This window comes from Gymnodraco acuticeps, unplaced genomic scaffold (genome assembly GCF_902827175.1).
Source record: "Gymnodraco acuticeps unplaced genomic scaffold, fGymAcu1.1, whole genome shotgun sequence".
NCBI lineage: Eukaryota > Metazoa > Chordata > Actinopteri > Perciformes > Bathydraconidae > Gymnodraco > Gymnodraco acuticeps.
Genome location: NW_022992122.1, coordinates 327412 through 346734, shown reverse-complemented (window position 1 = coordinate 346734; position 19323 = coordinate 327412). Strand labels below are relative to the sequence as shown.

Below are 19323 nucleotides of genomic sequence, written 5' to 3'. Positions count from 1 at the left end.
TATATACAATGTGTAACATTGTATATACAGTATGTTATAATACATTATAAATATTCCCCAAAATTATTCCAAAGCAGATTCTTCCAAACTCTCTGCTGTAGTCTGACCACCAGGAGACTATTGATGTGTGTAGTGAGTTTGGGAGACATATACTGTATAATAGTGACGCTATTGAAGATTATACCATATTTATGGAAGATTTGACACTATAAATATTCACCAAAATTATTCAAAAGCACATTCTTCCAAACTCTTTGCTGTAGTCTGACCACCAGGAGACTATTGATGTGTGTAGTGAGTTTGGGAGACATATACTGTATAATAGTGACGCTATTGAAGATTATACCATATTTATTGAAGATTTTACACCATAAATATTCACCAAAATTATTCAAAAGCACATTCTTCCAAACTCTCTTCTGTAGTCCAACCACCAGGAGACTATTGATGTGTGTAGTGAGTGTGGGAGACATATACTGTATAATAGTGACGCTATTGAAGATTATACCATATTTATTGAAGATTTTACACCATAAATATTCACCAAAATTATTCAAAAGCACATTCTTCCAAACTCTCTGCTGTAGTCCAACCACCAGGAGACTATTGATGTGTGTAGTGAGTTTGGTAGAAATATACTGTATAATAGTGACGTTATTGAATATTATTGTATTTTCTTTTTTCGGAGTTGCACTTTGCAGACGGTCCCTGAGCACTTGTTTCATCTCCGGCTGCTGAAAGAGACCAATTTAATGTGTCCAGCTCGGAGGACGGCGCATATTGTTTTGTTTTTATCAACATATGATTGTAGTTCGTTGTCAACCTTACCACGGTACATAGGAGACATCATTTGTGTGTGAATAACGTTTTGTTCATGAGTTATTGATCCGTGAAATCCGAATCTGCCAATATCGTTCTAACTTTACTCAACTGTGGAGCAGCAGCTAGTGCAGCAGCTCCCGCAACAACACCGGGGGACCTCCGGGCGAAGTTTGGGTCTACGTCAACCCTAAAAGCGGAGGTGCTGGCTGTAGACGCTAAATACCGCAGCTAAACACCAATCATACAACAGCAACGATGAAATAGTGTAGCCAAGGCAGCAGAGCTCTGAATATAGCTCTTGTCACTCTCTCTCAGAGACACACACACACACACACACACACACACACACACACACACACACACACACACACACACACACACACACACACACACACCACACACACACACACACAGCTCGATTATGGCAATAATCAAGATTATGTTGGTCAATAATTAATATCACGATTATTAAATATGATTATTCATTGACTTTGAAAACATCCATTTATTGAACTTTAAAACAGATAATAATTTGAACAGTATCTTTTTAACTGTTGATTACCCTGAATGTATAATTCAACTGAAAAACCAATACAAAAATTAATTAAATAAATGATACATTACTAAAAAATTCATTAGATCAAATATGTTGTGGTGCACTGTCACAACCTAGCAAAGCAAAATAATCGTTTTTTCCGATTATGTTGTTTTCGTAATTGTGGCAGGCCAAAATCGTAATTGCGATTAAAATATGATTAATTGCACAGCCCTAACACACACACACACACACACACACACATGCGCACTCAAGCACACACAGACGCACACACATACACACCTTTTGTCTAACACGCTAACACAGTTCTGTACTGTTACGCTGTTGTGTTCAGTCACTGTTCTTATGTTGAACATGAATACATTTACTTTGTAAGTGATTATGGGACGTATTTCTTCTTTATATACATTTTCCTTCATACTTTATTGCCGTGAAATAGGTCTTAAATTCTATTCAAAGTGGTCTTAAAAAGGTGTTAAAAAGTCTTAAATTTGAGTTGGCGAAACCTGCAGGAACCCTGTATAATAAAAAGTCCTGCATTCAAAATGTTACAAGTAAAAGTACAAAAGTATTAGCATCAAAATATAGTCCCTGCAGAGGGATCTAGATTCAGGTGTTCTCTTCCCCATAGAGACCGCCTCGCTGCACATTATCCCTTGCATAAAGATAGATTGTGGGTCCCTTATAACATGTTGTACACAGTGGAAATAAACATTCTGGTTACCTCAACATCAGGGATCTTATACATTAAACTCCTTCTGAATCAAACCGTCACGGTAGCCTTACCTTACTGATCCCTCTTAAATTAGAAAAACACACGTTACTTTACCAGCAGAGAGAAAATGGATTATTAAATGATTAATGTGACTAATAAAGAGCAGTTTGATTATTAAGTATTATTCTGTTGATCGATGTCATTACATTTGGTGAAAAGCACATAATGACTTGTTTATGACTCGTTTTGTCAAAGTTTAGGACTTGACTTGAACTTGCCCATCCTGACTTGAGACTTGACTTGGACTTGAGCGCAAAGACTTGAGACTTGACTCGGACTTGCAAAACAATGACTTGGTCCCACCTCTGGGGTTAGGGGTAGGGTTAGGGTTAGGGTAATGTTGGGAATCGAGTGGCCTGTGTTCGTCGTCCATAACATACGCCTGCCCATACCATAACCCCACCACCACCATGGGCCACTCGATTCACAACATTACCCTACCCCTACCCTTACCCCTCACACCAGATACTGACTGGTTTTCGGACCCCCCCAGACCCCCCCAATAAAGCAAAACTGCACGTTTCAGAGTGGCCTTTTATTGTGGCCAGCCTAAGGCACACCTGTGCAATAATCATGCTGTCTAATCAGCATCTTGATATGCCACACCTGTGAGGTGGGATGGATTATCTCGGCAAAGGAGAAGTGCTCACTATCACAGATTCTTTCAGATTTCTGAACAATATTTGAGAGAAATGGTTATTTTGTGTTTATAGAAAATGTTTTAGATCTTTGAGTTCATCTCATGAAAAATGGGAGCAAAAACAAAAGTGTTGGATGGATGGATAGATTCAACAAGATCATGATAAAGACACTGTTAGTAGGAACCACAGAACACAGTGTAGAATTAAGATGAACATTTCTTTATTTGCAGAATATATTGTGATATTGATCAGGAGTAACAAAGAGAGAATGTACTTTCTACATTAAGGCTGAAAATCCATTCAATCACATGAACATCAAAACACAAAGCAAAGCTCAATGAAAGTGGATTAAAGTAATAATTCTGAACACAGAGATGTTAAAATGAGCTCAAGCTGTCGTTCAAAAACAATCAGTGCATCTTGAAATCAGCTCTGAACCTTCAGCTGGAAGACAATATAAGGAAGGAAACAAGAGTTAAAAGCTGTTTACAGTGACATCCAGTGGTTTATTAGATCAAGACTAAAATGAAATAATATGTCATTCAGAATGAGTGTATAATCTTCCACTCCTGATGATAGATGTAGACGTTGTTGATCAGTGGAGTCTGATGGAGGCAGAAGTGTTGCTCAAACTCCATCAGGAGGTCTGATGTTTTCATAGTTCACTGTACCATCATCTACATCATAACGCACCTGAGGAAAACAACAACAACAACAACAACAACAACAACACTGAGTTGGTTTCAAAGGATTTCAAAGTAAAACACAGTTCACAGTTGAGTCAGCAGACCCTGAACGCACCATCAGTTCCCGTCTGATCTGATTTAATCTTCTGACTTCTGGACAGTTTGCTTTGAAACTAGATTTGATCCTGCACGTTATTCACAGTAACAAACACATTGTTTTCTAAAACAACAGAACTATTAGCATTGCTAAAAGCCACTAGTGTGAAGGTGGGGAAATCCTCTGTGATGTAATTCAGGGGAATCAGTCCTTTAGTCTGAACTCATCATGTTCAGTTGTTACTGACAGGTTCAAAGAGGTGTTGATTCAGATCTAGGTTTCTCTGCACTTTGTGTCTGTGTTTATCAGTTCATAACGAAGAGAGAGTCAAAACAGTTCAGTATTTGATGTAAAAACTCACATTGATTTCATCCATCTGTGTTTTCTTCTCTGAGAAGAAAGAAGAGAAAGTTGACTTGACTTTCCACAATTCAAAAAAGCGTTTAAATTTAATCTGTGAATGTTCTCACCTTTAGCTCTCGTCCATATGTTGACCGCCACGACAATCATTATGAGAGCGGCTAAACCCACAGGCACGAGGATGTGCCTCAAGAGACCTGAGAGAGAATATCATTGTTTTAAAGATATAGTAAAGTATAGTATAGTTTTGCTGAATCTTCAGAGATCACAGAAGCTGTCGTATTGAAACCTGATCTGGAGTCGCTCTCTGTTGTTGTTGTTGTGTCCTCACCTGAACAGATGACAAAAGATCAACAAACGTTTCACTAGCAAAGTGTCTTATGGGTCATTTATATTGTGATGTGATTCAAATAATTAAATAAGTAAAAATACACGAGTTAATTAATTCACTTTGAATGGCTCAACATGTTCTCACCTGAGGACTGAGGGCTGAAGGGAAACAGATGCACTTCTCCGTTGTAACCATTAGTTACTGCACAAGTAAACAACTCAGACCTTGTTGTGTTACTAAAGAGAGAAGTCAGAAATGTCACAGAGGCAGAGCAGTAAGACTGTGATGTGTTTATCTCTCTGTGATCTTTGTCCACATCTCGACCCTGAAGCAGCCACTTCACTGGGTGTATACATCCTCCTCTATATGTCGATACAGAGCAGCTTAACGTCACCTCATCATTGTCCTGATGTCCAGTCACTGCAGATGGAGATATGGAGAGAGAAAGACAACGAGAGTAACATTAACTTCATCACTGTAATCATTATTATTGTAATGTTTCAGTATATTGCTCTATAGAGACAGTTTGAAACATCATGATGTAAATACTCACTGGAAACAACAGACAGAAGAACCTCAGAGTCTAGACCTTCTTGTTGATCTGATCTGTTGAACTGTCTGCAGGTGTAATAACCAGCATCCTCCTCTGTGACCTTCTTCATAACCAGAGAACAATTCTCTGTAACTCTCAGTCTGTCTGATTCAGCTTTGTCAACAATCTGCCCACCTTTAACCAGCTCTACTGAATCAGTGAAGAGCCAGGTAGTACCATCACATTGACCCTGATCATTAATCACACTGTTACACGGCAAAGTGGCTTCATCTCCAGCTCTGACAGAGGGGTAGAGGAGACGCTGTCCAATTGCAGCCCCTGAATAAACAAGACAGAAATATAAAGAATAAAGAGAAATACAAATGTTTATTTAAGACAACAAAAGTTTCCCCATGTGTCTAAAAGTTGCCTTCCCCTCGTTGGAAGACAAACTGACCTCTTCTCTGTCTTGGTTAAAAGGAGGTTAGGTAATAAAGTAACATAAGTGATGAATTACCCTTTTAAATGTTTCTAAATATATACATGTTGTTGGAATCCTTACCTGTAAACTGAAGCAGCAGAATGAGAAGTGAAGACATTTGAATCCGTTTGAACTCGTCCATCGTGTCTCTTGTATTCGTGTAAGTCTCTAGACCGGCTGCCTCTCAAAGAGAAATGTTGAATGTACTTCCTTCCTCAAAGTAGCTGCGTCTTCTTTTCTCAGTCAAGATGAGCACATGTCGCTTCCTGTGGGTTTACTTGAATAACTTTCATATCAAAAACATAACCATTGTGATGGAGCGGATCACATGAGTGACCGACTCCGCCACTGACAGCCGACACACACACAGTCACACACACACACTACACACACACCAAACATTTCCTGCTCTCTTCCTAAAAAGGAACCATGCAATTTATTATTTATTGTGTGTTTGTTAATTTGTTAAATGATTATGTTAAGAGGTGGTTAACCTGTTTTATGTTTGGGTCGGATTTTTATGTTGAAATGTGGTTTGAAGTTTAATTGTTGTCACCTGTTGACGGTAAGCCTGTGGGAGGGGCTATGAGCTCAAAAGGGGGTTTGGCCCTGGAAGGGATCACTCAGAAGAATGTTGCAGTAAAGGCAACAGCTGGGACATGTTTGGGAGTTTGTTGCAGAGAAGGCAACAACAGAACATGTTTACTCTGAATGAGTGATGGACGGCCTGTTTTGGATTTTTATTTTGTTTGTTTAAGGTGTGCTGTTTCGTTATTTTTTTGTTGCTGTTAAGAATAAAGTTTTTTGAGCGTAACCCAACCGACTAGGCCAGTGTTTGTGAACGGACAAAATGAACCCCGTCACAACCATATAAGCTCATTTCAAGCATATATATATATATTATATACTTTATTGATCCCAGTTTGGGAAATGTTTGTGTTGCAGCAGCATAAACAAGGCAATGAGAGAAATGAAGACATGCAGCACCCCCAGCACCCCTACTTCCCGCGGCTATTCCCCCTGGGCCTAGAGCTACCCTAAACTTCTGTCATGAACTTCCTTCGTAGCATGGACTTTATTTACAAGTGACAGGTTACTATTCGTTTCATTTTAGAGCGACGTGAGAGTGCACAATGACACACGTTTAATAATAGATTACTTCATTGATCAATGCTGGGAAATTTCGTCTGCATTCGACCCACCCTAATCCAGCTTACTGTTGTGATTGTTGATCAGCTGTCGTATTGTTGAGAGACTGTTTGGCATAATGTGTGTATTATTTGATTATGGCTGGAACAGAGACGTGTAAAGTGTGTGTACTGCATGTGCTCTTCAGTAGTTTACTGAAGGCCCTGTCTAAAGCCCCACGGTACGCCACTGATAAACTAACATTCATGATTAATACATCACCTTTTATAATGTGTTCTAAATGTAATATTCATGTTGTAGGAATCCTTACCTGTAGACTGAAGCAGCAGAATGAGAAGTGAAGACATTGTAATCCGTTTGAACTCATCCATCTTGATTCTCCGTCTCTCTGCTTCCTCTGTCTCTAGTTCTGATGAAATGTTGATGAAATAGTTTGTTAGCAGAGAAGTGTTGCGTCTACTTCCTCTCGTACGTATGATGTCAACTCCTCAAAGTGACTTTAGACTATTTCAAAAAATAGACTCAATTGTTTTTGTTTGTTTTATTTGCAGATTCTGATGTCAACAGATATAACAAAGAGAAAACGTACTTTCTACATTAAGGCTGAAAACCCATGAAATCACATGAACATCAAAACACAAAGCAAAGCTCAATGAAAGTGGATTAAAGTAATAATTCTGAACACAGAGATATTAAAATGAGCTCAAGCTGTCGTTCAAAAACAATCAGTACATCTTGAAATCAGCTCTGAAGCTTCAGCATGAAGACAATATAAGGAAGGAAACAAGAGTTAAAAGCTGTTTACAGTGACATCCAGTGGTTTATTAGATCAAGACTAAAATGAAATAATATGTCATTCAGAATGAGTGTATAATCTTCCACTCCTGATGATAGATGTAGACGTTGTTGATCAGTGGAGTCTGATGGAGGCAGAAGTGTTGCTCAAACTCCATCAGGAGGTCTGATGTTTTCATAGTTCACTGTACCATCATCTACATCATAACGCACCTGTGGAAAACAACAACACTGAGTTGGTTACAAAGGATTTCAAAGTAAAACACAGTTCACAGTTGAGTCAGCAGACCCTGAACGCACCATCAGTTCCCGTCTGATCTGATTTAATCTTCTGACTTCTGGACAGTTTGCTTTGAAACTAGATTTGATCCTGCACATTATTCACAGTAACAAACACATTGTTTTCTAAAACAACAGAACTATTAGCATTGCTAAAAGCCACTAGTGTGAAGGTGGGGAAATCCTCTGTGATGTAATTCAGGGGAATCAGTCCTTTAGTCTGAACTCATCATGTTCAGTTGTGACTGACAGGTTCAAAGAGGTGTTGATTCAGATCTAGGTCTCTCTGCACTTTGTGTCTGTGTTTATCAGTTCATAACGAAGAGAGAGTCAAAACAGTTCAGTATTTGATGTAAAAACTCACATTGATTTCATCCATCTGTGTTTGCTTCTCTGAGAAGAAAGAAGAGAAAGTCGACTTTACTTTCCACAATTCCAAAAAACGTTTAAATTTAATCTGTGAATGTTCTCACCTTTAGCTCTCGTCCAGATGTTGACCGCCACGACAATCATTATGAGAGCGGCTAAACCCACAGGCACGAGGATGTGCCTCAAGAGACCTGAGAGAGAATATCATTGTTTTAAAGATATAGTAAAGTATAGTATAGTTTTGCTGAATCTTCAGAGATCACAGAAGCTGTCGTATTGAAACCTGATCTGGAGTCGCTCTCTGTTGTTGTTGTTGTTGTGTCCTCACCTGAACAGATGACAAAAGATCAACAAACGTTTCACTAGCAAACTGTCTTATGGGTCATTTATATTGTGATGTGATTCAAATAATTAAATAAGTAAAAATACACGAGTTAATTAATTCACTTTGAATGGCTCAACATGTTCTCACCTGAGGACTGAGGGCTGAAGGGAAACAGATGCACTTCTCCGTTGTAACCATTAGTTACTGCACAAGTAAACAACTCAGACCTTGTGGTGTTACTAAAGAGAGAAGTCAGAAATGTCACAGAGGCAGAGCAGTAAGACTGTGATGTGTTTATCTCTCTGTGATCTTTGTCCACATCTTGACCCTGAAGCAGCCACTTCACTGGGTGTATACATCCTCCTCTATATGTCGATACAGAGCAGCTTAACGTCACCTCATCATTGTCCTGATGTCCAGTCACTGCAGATGGAGATATTGAGAGAGAAAGACAACGAGAGTAACATTAACTTCATCACTGTAATCATTATTATTGTAATGTTTCAGTATATTGCTCTATAGAGACAGTTTGAAACATCATGATGTAAATACTCACTGGAAACAACAGACAGAAGAACCTCAGAGTCTAGACCTTCTTGTTGATCTGATCTGTTGAACTGTCTGCAGGTGTAATAACCAGCATCCTCCTCTGTGACCTTCTTCATAACCAGAGAACAATTCTCTGTAACTCTCAGTCTGTCTGATTCAGCTTTGTCAACAATCTGCCCACCTTTAACCAGCTCTACTGAATCAGTGAAGAGCCAGGTAGTACCATCACATTGACCCTGATCATTAATCACACTGTTACACGGCAAAGTGGCTTCATCTCCAGCTCTGACAGAGGGGTAGAGGAGACGCTGTCCAATTGCAGCCCCTGAATAAACAAGACAGAAATATAAAGAATAAAGAGAAATACAAATGTTTATTTAAGACAACAAAAGTTTCCCCATGTGTCTAAAAGTTGCCTTCCCCTCGTTGGAAGACAAACTGACCTCTTCTCTGTCTTGGTTAAAAGGAGGTTAGGTAATAAAGTAACATAAGTGATGAATTACCCTTTTAAATGTTTCTAAATATATACATGTTGTTGGAATCCTTACCTGTAAACTGAAGCAGCAGAATGAGAAGTGAAGACATTTGAATCCGTTTGAACTCGTCCATCGTGTCTCTTGTATTCGTGTAAGTCTCTAGACCGGCTGCCTCTTAAAGAGAAATGTTGAATGTACTTCCTTCCTCAAAGTAGTTGCGTCTTCTTTTCTCAGTCAAGATGAGCACATGTCGCTTCCTGCGGGTTTACTTGAATAACTTTCATATCAAAAACATAACCATTGTGATGGAGCGGATCACATGAGTGACCGACTCCGCCACTGACAGCCGACACACACACAGTCACACACACACACTACACACACACCAAACATTTCCTGCTCTCTTCCTAAAAAGGAACCATGCAATTTATTATTTATTGTGTGTTTGTTAATTTGTTAAATGATTATGTTAAGAGGTGGTTAACCTGTTTTATGTTTGGGTCGGATTTTTATGTTGAAATGTGGTTTGAAGTTTAATTGTTGTCACCTGTTGACGGTAAGCCTGTGGGAGGGGCTATGAGCTCAAAAGGGACGGGGTTTGGCCCTGGAAGGGATCACTCAGAAGAATGTTGCAGTAAAGGCAACAGCTGGGACATGTTTGGGAGTTTGTTGCAGAGAAGGCAACAACAGAACATGTTTACTCTGAATGAGTGATGGACGGCCTGTTTTGGATTTTTATTTTGTTTGTTTAAGGTGTGCTGTTTCGTTATTTTTTTGTTGCTGTTAAGAATAAAGTTTTTTGGAGCGTAACCCAACCGACTAGGCCAGTGTTTGTGAACGGACAATATGAACCCCGTCACAACCATATAAGCTCATTTCAAGCATATATATATATATTATATACTTTATTGATCCCAGTTTGGGAAATGTTTGTGTTGCAGCAGCATAAACAAGGCAATGAGAGAAATGAAGACATGCAGCACCCCCAGCACCCCTACTTCCCGCGGCTATTCCCCCTGGGCCTAGAGCTACCCTAAACTTCTGTCATGAACTTCCTTCGTAGCATGGACTTTATTTACAAGTGACAGGTTACTATTCGTTTCATTTTAGAGCGACGTGAGAGTGCACAATGACACACGTTTAATAATAGATTACTTCATTGATCAATGCTGGGAAATTTCGTCTGCATTCGACCCACCCTAATCCAGCTTACTGTTGTGATTGTTGATCAGCTGTCGTATTGTTGAGAGACTGTTTGGCATAATGTGTGTATTATTTGATTATGGCTGGAACAGAGACGTGTAAAGTGTGTGTACTGCATGTGCTCTTCAGTAGTTTACTGAAGGCCCTGTCTAAAGCCCCACGGTACGCCACTGATAAACTAACATTCATGATTAATACATCACCTTTTATAATGTGTTCTAAATGTAATATTCATGTTGTAGGAATCCTTACCTGTAGACTGAAGCAGCAGAATGAGAAGTGAAGACATTGTAATCCGTTTGAACTCATCCATCTTGATTCTCCGTCTCTCTGCTTCCTCTGTCTCTAGTTCTGATGAAATGTTGATGAAATAGTTTGTTAGCAGAGAAGTGTTGCGTCTACTTCCTCTCGTACGTATGATGTAAACTCCTCAAAGTGACTTTAGACTATTTCAAAAAATAGACTCAATTGTTTTTGTTTGTTTTATTTGCAGATTCTGATGTCAACAGATATAACAAAGAGAAAACGTACTTTCTACATTAAGGCTGAAAATCCATTAAATCACATGAACATCAAAACACAAAGCAAAGCTCAATGAAAGTGGATTAAAGTAATAATTCTGAACACAGAGATGTTAAAATGAGCTCAAGCTGTCGTTCAAAAACAATCAGTGCATCTTGAAATCAGCTCTGAAGCTTCAGCATGAAGACAATATAAGGAAGGAAACAAGAGTTAAAAGCTGTTTACAGTGACATCCAGTGGTTTATTAGATCAAGACTAAAATGAAATAATATGTCATTCAGAATGAGTGTATAATCTTCCACTCCTGATGATAGATGTAGACGTTGTTGATCAGTGGAGTCTGATGGAGGCAGAAGTGTTGCTCAAACTCCATCAGCAGGTCTGATGTTTTCATAGTTCACTGTACCATCATCTACATCACAACGCACCTGTGGAAAACAACAACAACAACAACAACAACAACAACAACACTGAGTTGGTTACAAAGGATTTCAAAGTAAAACACAGTTCACAGTTGAGTCAGCAGACCCTGAACGCACCATCAGTTCCCGTCTGATCTGATTTAATCTTCTGACTTCTGGACAGTTTGCTTTGAAACTAGATTTGATCCTGCACATTATTCACAGTAACAAACACATTGTTTTCTAAAACAACAGAACTATTAGCATTGCTAAAAGCCACTAGTGTGAAGGTGGGGAAATCCTCTGTGATGTAATTCAGGGGAATCAGTCCTTTAGTCTGAACTCATCATGTTCAGTTGTGACTGACAGGTTCAAAGAGGTGTTGATTCAGATCTAGGTCTCTCTGCACTTTGTGTCTGTGTTTATCAGTTCATAACGAAGAGAGAGTCAAAACAGTTCAGTATTTGATGTAAAAACTCACATTGATTTCATCCATCTGTGTTTTCTTCTCTGAGAAGAAAGAAGAGAAAGTCGACTTGACTTTCCACAATTCCAAAAAACGTTTAAATTTAATCTGTGAATGTTCTCACCTTTAGCTCTCGTCCAGATGTTGACCGCCACGACAATCATTATGAGAGCGGCTAAACCCACAGGCACGAGGATGTGCCTCAAGAGACCTGAGAGAGAATATCATTGTTTTAAAGATATAGTAAAGTATAGTATAGTTTTGCTGAATCTTCAGAGATCACAGAAGCTGTCGTATTGAAACCTGATCTGGAGTCGCTCTCTGTTGTTGTTGTTGTTGTGTCCTCACCTGAACAGATGACAAAAGATCAACAAACGTTTCACTAGCAAACTGTCTTATGGGTCATTTATATTGTGATGTGATTCAAATAATTAAATAAGTAAAAATACACGAGTTAATTAATTCACTTTGAATGGCTCAACATGTTCTCACCTGAGGACTGAGGGCTGAAGGGAAACAGATGCACTTCTCCGTTGTAACCATTAGTTACTGCACAAGTAAACAACTCAGACCTTGTGGTGTTACTAAAGAGAGAAGTCAGAAATGTCACAGAGGCAGAGCAGTAAGACTGTGATGTGTTTATCTCTCTGTGATCTTTGTCCACATCTTGACCCTGAAGCAGCCACTTCACTGGGTGTATACATCCTCCTCTATATGTCGATACAGAGCAGCTTAACGTCACCTCATCATTGTCCTGATGTCCAGTCACTGCAGATGGAGATATTGAGAGAGAAAGACAACGAGAGTAACATTAACTTCATCACTGTAATCATTATTATTGTAATGTTTCAGTATATTGCTCTATAGAGACAGTTTGAAACATCATGATGTAAATACTCACTGGTAACAACAGACAGAAGAACCTCAGAGTCTAGACCTTCTTGTTGATCTGATCTGTTGAACTGTCTGCAGGTGTAATAACCAGCATCCTCCTCTGTGACCTTCTTCATAACCAGAGAACAATTCTCTGTAACTCTCAGTCTGTCTGATTCAGCTTTGTCAACAATCTGCCCACCTTTAACCAGCTCTACTGAATCAGTGAAGAGCCAGGTAGTACCATCACATTGACCCTGATCATTAATCACACTGTTACACGGCAAAGTGGCTTCATCTCCAGCTCTGACAGAGGGGTAGAGGAGACGCTGTCCAATTGCAGCCCCTGAATAAACAAGACAGAAATATAAAGAATACAGAGAAATACAAATGTTTATTTAAGACAACAAAAGTTTCCCAATGTGTCTAAAAGTTGCCTTCCCCTCGTTGGAAGACAAACTGACCTCTTCTCTGTCTTGGTTAAAAGGAGGTTAGGTAATAAAGTAACATAAGTGATGAATTACCCTTTTAAATGTTTCTAAATATATACATGTTGTTGGAATCCTTACCTGTAAACTGAAGCAGCAGAATGAGAAGTGAAGACATTTGAATCCGTTTGAACTCGTCCATCGTGTCTCTTGTATTCGTGTAAGTCTCTAGACCGGCTGCCTCTTAAAGAGAAATGTTGAATGTACTTCCTTCCTCAAAGTAGTTGCGTCTTCTTTTCTCAGTCAAGATGAGCACATGTCGCTTCCTGCGGGTTTACTTGAATAACTTTCATATCAAAAACATAACCATTGTGATGGAGCGGATCACATGAGTGACCGACTCCGCCACTGACAGCCGACACACACACACAGTCACACACACACACTACACACACACCAAACATTTCCTGCTCTCTTCCTAAAAGGAACCATGCAATTTATTATTTATTGTGTGTTTGTTAATTTGTTAAATGATTATGTTAAGAGGTGGTTAACCTGTTTTATGTTTGGGTCGGATTTTTATGTTGAAATGTGGTTTGAAGTTTAATTGTTGTCACCTGTTGACGGTAAGCCTGTGGGAGGGGCTATGAGCTCAAAAGGGGGTTTGGCCCTGGAAGGGATCACTCAGAAGAATGTTGCAGTAAAGGCAACAGCTGGGACATGTTTGGGAGTTTGTTGCAGAGAAGGCAACAACAGAACATGTTTACTCTGAATGAGTGATGGACGGCCTGTTTTGGATTTTTATTTTGTTTGTTTAAGGTGTGCTGTTTCGTTATTTTTTTGTTGCTGTTAAGAATAAAGTTTTTTGGAGTGTAACCCAACCGACTAGGCCAGTGTTTGTGAACGGACAAAATGAACCCCGTCACAACCATATAAGCTCATTTCAAGCATATATATATATATTATATACTTTATTGATCCCAGTTTGGGAAATGTTTGTGTTGCAGCAGCATAAACAAGGCAATGAGAGAAATGAAGACATGCAGCACCCCCAGCACCCCTACTTCCCGCGGCTATTCCCCCTGGGCCTAGAGCTACCCTAAACTTCTGTCATGAACTTCCTTCGTAGCATGGACTTTATTTACAAGTGACAGGTTACTATTCGTTTCATTTTAGAGCGACGTGAGAGTGCACAATGACACACGTTTAATAATAGATTACTTCATTGATCAATGCTGGGAAATTTCGTCTGCATTCGACCCACCCTAATCCAGCTTACTGTTGTGATTGTTGATCAGCTGTCGTATTGTTGAGAGACTGTTTGGCATAATGTGTGTATTATTTGATTATGGCTGGAACAGAGACGTGTAAAGTGTGTGTACTGCATGTGCTCTTCAGTAGTTTACTGAAGGCCCTGTCTAAAGCCCCACGGTACGCCACTGATAAACTAACATTCATGATTAATACATCACCTTTTATAATGTGTTCTAAATGTAATATTCATGTTGTAGGAATCCTTACCTGTAGACTGAAGCAGCAGAATGAGAAGTGAAGACATTGTAATCCGTTTGAACTCATCCATCTTGATTCTCCGTCTCTCTGCTTCCTCTGTCTCTAGTTCTGATGAAATGTTGATGAAATAGTTTGTTAGCAGAGAAGTGTTGCGTCTACTTCCTCTCGTACGTATGATGTCAACTCCTCAAAGTGACTTTAGACTATTTCAAAAAATAGACTCAATTGTTTTTGTTTGTTTTATTTGCAGATTCTGATGTCAACAGATATAACAAAGAGAAAACGTACTTTCTACATTAAGGCTGAAAATCCATTCAATCACATGAACATCAAAACACAAAGCAAAGCTCAATGAAAGTGGATTAAAGTAATAATTCTGAACACAGAGATGTTAAAATGAGCTCAAGCTGTCGTTCAAAAACAATCAGTACATCTTGAAATCAGCTCTGAAGCTTCAGCATGAAGACAATATAAGGAAGGAAACAAGAGTTAAAAGCTGTTTACAGTGACATCCAGTGGTTTATTAGATCAAGACTAAAATGAAATAATATGTCATTCAGAATGAGTGTATAATCTTCCACTCCTGATGATAGATGTAGACGTTGTTGATCAGTGGAGTCTGATGGAGGCAGAAGTGTTGCTCAAACTCCATCAGCAGGTCTGATGTTTTCATAGTTCACTGTACCATCATCTACATCATAACGCACCTGAGGAAAACAACAACAACAACAGCAACAACAACAACAACACTGAGTTGGTTACAAAGGATTTCAAAGTAAAACACAGTTCACAGTTGAGTCAGCAGACCCTGAACGCACCATCAGTTCCCGTCTGATCTGATTTAATCTTCTGACTTCTGGACAGTTTGCTTTGAAACTAGATTTGATCCTGCACATTATTCACAGTAACAAACACATTGTTTTCTAAAACAACAGAACTATTAGCATTGCTAAAAGCCACTAGTGTGAAGGTGGGGAAATCCTCTGTGATGTAATTCAGGGGAATCAGTCCTTTAGTCTGAACTCATCATGTTCAGTTGTGACTGACAGGTTCAAAGAGGTGTTGATTCAGATCTAGGTCTCTCTGCACTTTGTGTCTGTGTTTATCAGTTCATAACGAAGAGAGAGTCAAAACAGTTCAGTATTTGATGTAAAAACTCACATTGATTTCATCCATCTGTGTTTGCTTCTCTGAGAAGAAAGAAGAGAAAGTCGACTTTACTTTCCACAATTCCAAAAAAACGTTTAAATTTAATCTGTGAATGTTCTCACCTTTAGCTCTCGTCCAGATGTTGACCGCCACGACAATCATTATGAGAGCGGCTAAACCCACAGGCACGAGGATGTGCCTCAAGAGACCTGAGAGAGAATATCATTGTTTTAAAGATATAGTAAAGTATAGTATAGTTTTGCTGAATCTTCAGAGATCACAGAAGCTGTCGTATTGAAACCTGATCTGGAGTCGCTCTCTGTTGTTGTTGTTGTTGTGTCCTCACCTGAACAGATGACAAAAGATCAACAAACGTTTCACTAGCAAACTGTCTTATGGGTCATTTATATTGTGATGTGATTCAAATAATTAAATAAGTAAAAATACACGAGTTAATTAATTCACTTTGAATGGCTCAACATGTTCTCACCTGAGGACTGAGGGCTGAAGGGAAACAGATGCACTTCTCCGTTGTAACCATTAGTTACTGCACAAGTAAACAACTCAGACCTTGTGGTGTTACTAAAGAGAGAAGTCAGAAATGTCACAGAGGCAGAGCAGTAAGACTGTGATGTGTTTATCTCTCTGTGATCTTTGTCCACATCTTGACCCTGAAGCAGCCACTTCACTGGGTGTATACATCCTCCTCTATATGTCGATACAGAGCAGCTTAACGTCACCTCATCATTGTCCTGATGTCCAGTCACTGCAGATGGAGATATTGAGAGAGAAAGACAACGAGAGTAACATTAACTTCATCACTGTAATCATTATTATTGTAATGTTTCAGTATATTGCTCTATAGAGACAGTTTGAAACATCATGATGTAAATACTCACTGGTAACAACAGACAGAAGAACCTCAGAGTCTAGACCTTCTTGTTGATCTGATCTGTTGAACTGTCTGCAGGTGTAATAACCAGCATCCTCCTCTGTGACCTTCTTCATAACCAGAGAACAATTCTCTGTAACTCTCAGTCTGTCTGATTCAGCTTTGTCAACAATCTGCCCACCTTTAACCAGCTCTACTGAATCAGTGAAGAGCCAGGTAGTACCATCACATTGACCCTGATCATTAATCACACTGTTACACGGCAAAGTGGCTTCATCTCCAGCTCTGACAGAGGGGTAGAGGAGACGCTGTCCAATTGCAGCCCCTGAATAAACAAGACAGAAATATAAAGAATACAGAGAAATACAAATGTTTATTTAAGACAACAAAAGTTTCCCAATGTGTCTAAAAGTTGCCTTCCCCTCGTTGGAAGACAAACTGACCTCTTCTCTGTCTTGGTTAAAAGGAGGTTAGGTAATAAAGTAACATAAGTGATGAATTACCCTTTTAAATGTTTCTAAATATATACATGTTGTTGGAATCCTTACCTGTAAACTGAAGCAGCAGAATGAGAAGTGAAGACATTTGAATCCGTTTGAACTCGTCCATCGTGTCTCTTGTATTCGTGTAAGTCTCTAGACCGGCTGCCTCTTAAAGAGAAATGTTGAATGTACTTCCTTCCTCAAAGTAGTTGCGTCTTCTTTTCTCAGTCAAGATGAGCACATGTCGCTTCCTGTGGGTTTACTTGAATAACTTTCATATCAAAAACATAACCATATAAGCTCATTTCAAGCATATATATATATATTATATACTTTATTGATCCCAGTTTGGGACATGTTTGTGTTGCAGCAGCATAAACAAGGCAATGAGAGAAATGAAGACACAAGAGATAAACACTCCAAAACATATAGAAATAAAACAGCATTAAAAAGTGGAAAATATGTGGAAATACAAATGTCCAGTAACAAATATAATGCAGGATATTATTGTACAACAAAATGGATTATTCAATATTCAATGGAGGGTGACTCAACAGAAGTCACTGTGAGGAAGGAATATACAAAATAAGAGACTGTTGATCCGGAGAAGTTCTGAGAAAAGGGCTTTACAAAATAAATATACTATTATTATCAGAATCAGGTTTATTGAAAACTACATAGAAGGGATTTGTTTTTGGCAGAGGTGGGAGAAGTACTCAGGTCTTATACTTGAGTAGAAGTACTCAGGTCTTATACTTGAGTAAAAGTAGAAGTACTCAGGTCTTATACTTGAGTAAAAGTAGAAGTACTCAGATCTTATACTTGAGTAAAAGTAGAAGTACTCAGATCTTATACTTGAGTAAAAGTATAAGTACTCAGATCTTGTACTTGAGTAGAAGTACTCAGATCTTGTACTTGAGTAAAAGTAAAAGTACTCGGGTCTTATACTTGAGTAAAAGTAGAAGTACTCAGATCTTGTACTTGAGTAAAAGTAGAAGTACTCAGGTCTTGTACTTGAGTAAAAGTAGAAGTACCCAGATCTTGTACTTGAGTAAAAGTAGAAGTACTCAGTGTTAGGGAAATAATAACATAGACGCCAAGATGTGACATACAGGACAAACCTTGACGTCTGTTTACCTCCTTTAAGGACACAGGCTGTTTCAGCCAATAATGTTATTGTTCCCATTCTGTGACCGGTCAATACTGGGTCACAGATGGTCTGTATTGTGGGTACACTGGGACACTTCCTTCTCTGTTGTCTGAGGACTCCAGGGCATGACATATCCAAGGCCATAAGTGGCGGAAACTGGTAACTTAGTGTGCCCAAACTATCTAAAGCTATCTTATCAAAACATGTTGATGACTCTCTGTGGAACCAGTTAAATGGGCTAGCAAGGGAGAAGCTCTCCAGAATTGACGTGGCAACTCTACCGTGAAGTCAGAACCTCTGGCTCTTGGACTTGTGATGTGAATCCTCCGGCCGTAACTCCAAATAAACCATCAGTGTTTGACATCAAAGCTACTGCTCCTACCGTGTCTCCTTCCTGAGTCGGTGACTCCCATGCAGTTGCTACACAGAAGTTTCCCTTACAAATTGGCGTTGTCGGCAGGATGCCAATAAATCTTCAGATTCTGGTAAGTGTGATTTTCAAATCTACATTTGGACATTGCCTTATCAGAGTCTGTGATTGACGGTATCCTAAAATTACCTGTGAAACTGAGCAGCTGTGTTTCGTTTTGGTTAATGAACATTTGGGGATAATAAACCCAGGGAATCAGTGTCTGGGGACTCAGTCCTGGCTGATTTCCTCTGTGTGTGCTGCTCGGGACGGAAGTGCCATACAAGCATACACAGCTCATGTTTAGAGATACCTTAAAGAAAGGTATCAGTGAAGTGGAGCTTCTGTGTGAATTGAAAACAATGTAAAAGATTTGTATTGGACAAATCGCCGGATTCTGAGGATTTTAGCGGCCAAACATAGCAGTTGAAAATAAGCAGCCAGAGATATTTACTGCTATCGGCTCTCTGTAAAAACACGGCTCCAGCTGCAGCCGCGGGTGTGTGTGTGTAAAACCTCCCCGTGTGTGTGGGGCTGGAGCAGTGCAGGCTGAGAGGGAGAAAGTCACTGCTTATTGCCTATAGGCCGTCTCTATTGCAACGGGACGGTCTAA

The 19323-nt window shown here is 39.3% G+C and overlaps 5 protein-coding genes across 6 annotated transcripts in view; 1 reads left to right on the top strand and 4 right to left on the bottom strand.

Moving 5' to 3' along the window:
• Positions 1-19323, top strand: part of LOC117537827 — a 31077-nt gene that overhangs the window by 11016 nt on the left and 738 nt on the right. The gene's annotated exons all lie outside the window — the stretch shown is intronic.
• Positions 3280-5455, bottom strand: LOC117537831. The gene is made up of 7 exons (XM_034203212.1): positions 5363-5455; positions 4822-5139; positions 4413-4688; positions 4227-4268; positions 4048-4134; positions 3939-3967; positions 3280-3487 (listed from the first exon to the last, which is right to left on the bottom strand). Exons 1-7 carry the CDS (start codon positions 5421-5423, stop codon positions 3422-3424), a joined length of 879 nt encoding a protein of 292 aa, XP_034059103.1. The 5' UTR covers positions 5424-5455; the 3' UTR covers positions 3280-3421.
• On the bottom strand, positions 7231-10714 carry LOC117537828. 2 transcript variants are annotated; one of them, XM_034203209.1, is made up of 8 exons: positions 10679-10714; positions 9296-9480; positions 8755-9072; positions 8346-8621; positions 8157-8201; positions 7978-8064; positions 7869-7897; positions 7231-7438 (listed from the first exon to the last, which is right to left on the bottom strand). In XM_034203209.1, exons 2-8 carry the CDS (start codon positions 9354-9356, stop codon positions 7373-7375), a joined length of 882 nt encoding a protein of 293 aa, XP_034059100.1. In that variant the 5' UTR covers positions 9357-9480; positions 10679-10714; the 3' UTR covers positions 7231-7372. The 2 variants fall into 2 exon arrangements, with proteins under 2 accessions (XP_034059100.1, XP_034059099.1); XM_034203208.1 differs by lacking the exon at positions 10679-10714 and having other exon boundaries at positions 9296-10013.
• Positions 10895-14677, bottom strand: LOC117537830. Its single transcript, XM_034203211.1, has 8 exons — positions 14638-14677; positions 13258-13442; positions 12717-13034; positions 12308-12583; positions 12119-12163; positions 11940-12026; positions 11831-11859; positions 10895-11376 (listed from the first exon to the last, which is right to left on the bottom strand). Exons 2-8 carry the CDS (start codon positions 13316-13318, stop codon positions 11311-11313), a joined length of 882 nt encoding a protein of 293 aa, XP_034059102.1. The 5' UTR covers positions 13319-13442; positions 14638-14677; the 3' UTR covers positions 10895-11310.
• On the bottom strand, positions 14854-17338 carry LOC117537829. The gene is made up of 7 exons (XM_034203210.1): positions 17218-17338; positions 16677-16994; positions 16268-16543; positions 16079-16123; positions 15900-15986; positions 15790-15818; positions 14854-15335 (listed from the first exon to the last, which is right to left on the bottom strand). The coding sequence occupies exons 1-7, from the start codon at positions 17276-17278 to the stop codon at positions 15270-15272; spliced, it is 882 nt and encodes a 293-aa protein (XP_034059101.1). The 5' UTR covers positions 17279-17338; the 3' UTR covers positions 14854-15269.

Coding starts and splice junctions, on each gene's coding strand:
- LOC117537831 (XM_034203212.1), bottom strand. CDS start 5,423: ATGGACGAGTTCAAACGGATTCAAATGTCTTCACTTCTCATTCTGCTG. Junction 5,140..5,362: donor TCTGCTGCTTCAGTTTACAG/GTAAGGATTCCA, acceptor TTGTTTATTCAG/GGGCTGCAATTGGACAGCGT. Junction 3,488..3,938: donor CACAGATGGATGAAATCAAT/GTGAGTTTTTAC, acceptor TGTTTTCCTCAG/GTGCGTTATGATGTAGATGA.
- LOC117537828 (XM_034203209.1), bottom strand. CDS start 9,356: ATGGACGAGTTCAAACGGATTCAAATGTCTTCACTTCTCATTCTGCTG. Junction 8,202..8,345: donor CTTCAGCCCTCAGTCCTCAG/GTGAGAACATGT, acceptor TCATCTGTTCAG/GTGAGGACACAACAACAACA. Junction 7,898..7,977: donor CATCTGGACGAGAGCTAAAG/GTGAGAACATTC, acceptor CTTTCTTCTCAG/AGAAGCAAACACAGATGGAT.
- LOC117537830 (XM_034203211.1), bottom strand. CDS start 13,318: ATGGACGAGTTCAAACGGATTCAAATGTCTTCACTTCTCATTCTGCTG. Junction 12,164..12,307: donor CTTCAGCCCTCAGTCCTCAG/GTGAGAACATGT, acceptor TCATCTGTTCAG/GTGAGGACACAACAACAACA. Junction 12,027..12,118: donor AGAGAGCGACTCCAGATCAG/GTTTCAATACGA, acceptor ATTCTCTCTCAG/GTCTCTTGAGGCACATCCTC.
- LOC117537829 (XM_034203210.1), bottom strand. CDS start 17,278: ATGGACGAGTTCAAACGGATTCAAATGTCTTCACTTCTCATTCTGCTG. Junction 16,995..17,217: donor TCTGCTGCTTCAGTTTACAG/GTAAGGATTCCA, acceptor TTGTTTATTCAG/GGGCTGCAATTGGACAGCGT. Junction 16,544..16,676: donor TCTTCTGTCTGTTGTTACCA/GTGAGTATTTAC, acceptor CTCCATCTGCAG/TGACTGGACATCAGGACAAT.